Source organism: Chrysochloris asiatica, unplaced genomic scaffold (assembly GCF_000296735.1).
Source record: "Chrysochloris asiatica unplaced genomic scaffold, ChrAsi1.0 scaffold00008, whole genome shotgun sequence".
Taxonomy (NCBI): Eukaryota; Metazoa; Chordata; class Mammalia; order Afrosoricida; family Chrysochloridae; genus Chrysochloris; species Chrysochloris asiatica.
Genome location: NW_006408526.1, coordinates 21,593,024 through 21,598,905, shown reverse-complemented (window position 1 = coordinate 21,598,905; position 5,882 = coordinate 21,593,024). Strand labels below are relative to the sequence as shown.

Sequence of the window (5,882 nt, the reverse complement as noted above, 5' to 3'; positions counted from 1 at the left end):
TGGATTAGCCAAGTGGCAGCATGGCAGCATCAATGGATTCAACCGTGGCAACAGTAGTGAGGTTGGCCCAGGATCGGGCAGTGTTTCGTTCTGCTGTGAGTAAGGCTGCTATGAGTCGGTACCGACTCGATCCACCCACCTAACAACCACAGTGCTATGTGTGATGCTGCAGGATAATGCACTCGACCTCAGGGTAAGTTTGAACTGCAAAGTTGACAGAACTTAACAGCGATAGTGCTACTTAGAAGTCCTGGTGTGGTGCCGTAGGATCAGCACTCAACTGCTACCAGCAAGGTCGGTGGTTCAAACCCTCCAGCCGCCCCTTGGAAACCCTATACAGGGTCATTATGAGTCAGAACTAGCTTGATGGTACTTAACAAGTGGTACATAGACTAGAAAAATAAAGACAAAGTCTCACGATGCTTGCAGATGTACAGCCCTTCTTACATGAAAATGTTGGTGTTAGGGTAACACACGTAAGATTTTTAACAATTGTTTAACCAACAACACCTATCTCAGCCTCCTTCCCCTCTCTCAGTTCTAGGACACAAAACTTGACAGAATTAAAAACCTGCCTCAAGGTCTTCCAGTACTAAGAAAGATGTTGGGAGAATTGAGAGATGACATGGTAGGACTGACTCGGGGGGGGGGAAAAAAAAAAAAAAAAGGCTTTCCCCTTGGGCTAAAGACAACTGAATTGCGATGCATATTACTAATTATGTTCAAAGGAGCTTGGGTGGCTCAAGCTGTTTGAGAAAGACAGGGACCTGAATGATTGGCAGCTTAACCCACTCAGTGACTCTTAGGAAGAAAGACCTGGTGACCTGCTTCCCTAAAGATCACAGTCAAGAACAGCTCTATTCTACAACACACGAGGTTGTCATGAGTCAGCCAAAAACAACAATTATATTTACGGTCTCTCTCAGGAAAAAAAAAAAAAAATCATTGGAGTCAAGTAGAAGCAATTTAGAATACAAATGATAGACTTTCCATGTTCTTTTAAGATTTGCATTCAGTAAGACTTTAGGGTCTTGGTTTAAAAAAAATTGTGCTGAGGGAGGTCAAGTGACTATCACCTAGAATCAATTACACACTAAATACAAATAACAGTTACATTTTACTGAATGCATACGTGCTGCCAGAAGCTTTAATTAACAATTGACTTAACATTTTAAGTAGCACCAATTATGTATCAGGCACTATTCTAAGTAGTCTGCAAATATTAACTCCAGTAATCACACTATGAGATATGAAATCTTGCCATTCCCCTTTTAAAGATAAGGAAACTGAGGAAGGAGACCTTGAGAAATGTGTGTGCGATCATGCAGATAGTTGAAGTGGAAGAGCCAGGACTAAAATGAAGAAGCATAAAGTAGATAAATTTTCTGTATTTAATAAAACGAACCACGCCTGACACTTGCCTTACGTTTTCTTATTTACAGAGAGAAATATTTTAATTTAAATCTAGCTTTGGTGAGGGCTACTCTTCAATTTTGACATACAGGTTGGTTAAAACAGTACATTTATTCAGTCCACTTAGCAATTAAAAGGATCTTCATCAGCAGAAAAAACAGAGAAAGTAAAATTAGAAGGAATAATGCATTTCAATTCGTCTCTATGACCTTCCTCCCATCTCCTAACTATGGCCACTCTGCTTCCAGATGCATTAGCATTCTAACATGTAAATATACTCAGGGTATCTCATTCCATTTCACACCCAGCCGGCCCTGAGACTTTCAATAGACGACACAGACTATTACTGTAACATCTTTTACATGGCATTCGAGACCCCAGCTCCTCCTGTGTCATCTCAATTCCTACACATTTTACATTTAACCATTCAACTTTCAATCACTCTTCTCATGCCTGTGGTATTTACACTGTCTGCCTGGAACGTCTACTTCTGTTTATCTTGTTGGCAAGCTTCCAACTCAGCTCTCAAGCCTAAGTTCAACTAGCTCCTTCCCTGTGAAGCTTCTCTGACTTCTGGGGGAGACTGATGTCCCCTCACATCTCCTCCCACCGTGCTTCAGACATACCTTATTTATGGCAACTGTCAAGCTCAATGTTAATGATATCTATTCTCCTCACTAGACTTCTGTGGGCAGAGGAAATGGCTTTATGATTTGTATTCCCATAAATATTTATTGAATGGATTGAAGGTTTTGCCCACGTGAGCAAAGAAATAGAATCTCTACCCTTAGTCCTCATGTTATGAATCAAAACTCTATTCTACCAGAGCCTGGCAAGGTGTTTTTTGCAGCTCAAACCTTTCTCATTCTACTTCCATTACCTCTTTGTACTTTCTCTGTATGAAACCTCCATGCAGCCATCATCCATAATTAGGAGAGCAGGGTACAGAGCCAGTAAACCCACACTACCAGTCCCTCCGATCACTCTCACGTGGAGACAGATGACTCTCCTCCAGCAGAACCCCCACAGAGGGACCAGGACATGAATCAGATTCCAGTTGCAGCCCTCTCACTGTGATGTTTACAGTGACTTTTAATTATGCATCAAGCTCTGTGTAATTGATGGATAATATGTACTTTGAGAAAGTGTGATGTTATCAGGTAGAAATGATCCTGAATCTGTGCCTGCAGGTTTGTTGCTGTAAATGCTGATGGTGGTAGAGTGAGCTGTGACCCCGTTACCTGCTATTTTGATGTTCATATTATTATCCAGCAGGAGATTTTCAGCCTTGAGGTCACGGTGCACAATCTTCCGACTATGACAATAATCGACAGCAGACAGGATTTGCCAGAATTTACGCCTGGCCTCAGACTCACTTAACCGGCCATGATTAGCAAGGTAATCTGTAAAAGAAGACAGAGTTTAGAATTATTCACCAAAGAAAATAAACCACTAGCAGGGTTCAGGAATCCCTGAGTGGGGCAAATGGTCACACACTTGGCTGCCAATTGAAAAGGTGGTGGTTCGAGTCCACCCCAGAAGAAAGGCCTGGTCATCTACTTCTGAAAATTCAGTCATTAAAAACTTTATAGAGCACAGATCTACTGTGACACATACAGGCTTGTCATGAGTCGGTACTGACATGATGGCAATGGCTTTTATTTAGTTTGTAACTAGGATTTCACCCTCAATAGCTTTTTTAATGAATAAGGGCTAGTGTTCAAATATGTTTTCCAAGTTCCTTGCCCTTCAGAGAAGTAATTCCAATAATATTTCATTGCAGTACAGATAAATGGTGAGAGCCCATGACCAGACAACAGCAAGCGGCAAAATGCTTTTTATGTCAAAGCATTCCTTCTATTTTAGTTGAGAAGTGTATTGGATGTTTCCCAAACAACATTTAAAAATGAAAATTTAGATAAAACCAAGAACATGAATCTCTGACATCCTACCAAAGGACATTTTTTTTTTATTTTTAAAAAGGATAACTTTTTTAATAGCATGTTTTTCATTTATTATACAAACCATAGAGTGTACTTGGAAGTTGCTTAAATTCTGATCTACAAACGTATATGCAGATTTGTTCTCTCAATCAAGCATTGTGATGACAGCCATGAACTCGAAACTAGAAGGTAAATATAATATTGCAAGGTGTACTGGCTATCTTATGTACAGTTACAATCTTTATTAAAGTGGTTTACTGAAATTCATTAGACCTAAAAAGTAGAGCTCATTGGAGTGTCACCTAAAATCCTCTGAAAAAAAATTTTTTTTTGACTTTTTATTGTGAATTAAGGTGCACAGAGCAGATCATCAGTTTCACATTTAATAAATCATACACTTTGTTTCATCTCAATGATTGCAACCCCTCAATGGGACACCATTTATCCCACTTCCTCCCTGTGGTTCTTGTCTTCATTCTGCCTTCTTTCCCAATCCTCTGAACCTTGGGTAATTGCTGTCTTTTTAAAAATCTCTAATGGTGTGCATACCTCACGAGTGTAGTTGTCCCCGCTATCTATTTATTGCTTCACTGAAAATTGAACCATGGGAGTGACTCTGAACTTATCTTTTGTGGAAGAAGGTTAACACAAACCTTGAAAGATTTTTCTATTTAAAGAAAAATTTCCTGAGTAAATTGCACAATCGCCTGCCCATATACTGTTTTGCTCCAGTCTATCTGACTGTTGTTTTTCTTTAAAATTCCATCTCTTTGGCCTATGCCATTCTCAGTACTTACTATAAAATTTACTAACACTAACATTGCAATTTTGGAGTCCTGGTATGGCACTGGAGAATAAAGCATGGGACGGCAAGGTCAGATTGAACCACAAAGTTATGGTTCAAACTCACCAGTCACTCCTTGGAAACCCTATGCGGGGTTCCTGTGGGTTGGAACTTACTCAACAGCACTTAACAACAACATATTACAGCTTACAGGTTATGAAGCATGTTCATATTACAGTAACTCTAAAAACCTATGATTACATGAAGGCTTCAGAAAGTTTGCGTAAAAAATGCAATGAAAAGGTCACTGATTTTTTTCCATGAACTTGAAGCCTCCTTGTATTACTGGAATGCTATTTTGTAGAGGAGAAAACTGAGGATCCAAGGGATTAAGTAGCCTGGCTGACAATGAACAATTGATACGTGAATGGTCAACCTGGAACTAGAATCTTTGCATTTTAAAACTATATCAAGCAAGTTTCCTTTCAAAACCCTGCTCAAATACCACCAGGCCCTTAAACCACCCATCACTTCAGGTAGGAATGATTCTCCCTTGTCTGAATGCCTTATCACACACAGTCTCACACTATAATGATCATAAATCTTCAAACACACACACACACACACACACACACACAAGTACCTTAATGTGATGTTTTAGGAAATAAAACACACCTTCAATTAAACTTCCTGAGAAGAAGGACCAAAACATTCTCATGTTGTCTACCTGCAATGCATAGCACCATGCACAAAACACCACAGGTACAGTAAGCACATAAATACTTAGCTTAGGAAGTCCTATCCTGAATGGTATCAGGAACCTTTCCATCAACAATATTATAAAAATAAAACGTGGCGCAACATTGCCTTAAATGGGCATTTTGTCGATGGTTTTCTTTACGCATTGTCCAGCTTTCACATGCCTTTGTTGTTGTTGTTAAGTGCCTATGAGGCGATTAAAAATACCATGGCTTACGTCAGGAGCACTTTAAGTCTTCATACTGATATTTGTGCTTTAAAACTTTAAAGAGGTCTTCTGCAGTAGATTTGCCTAGTTCAATGTATTGTTTGATTTCTTGACTGCTGCTTCTATGAACATTCACTGTGGCTCCAAACAAAATGAAGTCTTTGACAACCTCAATCTTCTCTTTGTTTATCGTGATGCTATTTATTGGTTCAGGTGTGATGATTTTCGCTTTCTTTATGAAAACTATAGTCTTTGATCTTCATCAGTAACTATTTCAAGTCCTCTTCATTTCCAGCAAGCAAGGTTGTTGTCAGCTACATATCACAGGTTGTTAGTGAGTCTTCCTTTAGTCTTGATGCCAGAGATTATATTTTCTTCATATAATCCAGCTTCTTAAATTATTTGTTCAGCATGCAAATTTATTACAATGCGGGAGCACATCTTTTCTGGTTTAAACCATTCAGTGTTCCCTTGTTCTGTTCCAATGATGGCCTCTTGATCTATGTACAGATTCCTCATGGGCACAATGAGGAATTCCACAAGTGTCATGGAATTCCCATTCTTCACAACATTACTCATAGTTTGTTATGTTTCACACCGTCGAATGCCTTTGCATGGTTAATAAAGCACAGGTAAACATACTTCTGGTATTCTCTGCTTTCAGTTATGATCAACCTGACCTTAGCAATGACATCGCTCATTCCACATCCTCTTCTGAATCCAGCTTGAATTTCAGTCAGCTGCTAATTGATGTACTGCTGCAACCATTTTTTTT

At 39.3% G+C, this 5,882-nt stretch overlaps 1 protein-coding gene across 1 annotated transcript in view; it reads right to left on the bottom strand.

Moving 5' to 3' along the window:
* SIK2 (salt-inducible kinase 2) overlaps positions 1 to 5,882 on the bottom strand; it is a 122,465-nt gene that overhangs the window by 37,167 nt on the left and 79,416 nt on the right. Inside the window, exon 4 of the mRNA XM_006833812.1 lies at positions 2,655 to 2,816. Within this exon, the coding sequence (XP_006833875.1) occupies positions 2,655 to 2,816 (162 nt within the window). The remainder of the gene's footprint in view (positions 1 to 2,654; positions 2,817 to 5,882) is intronic.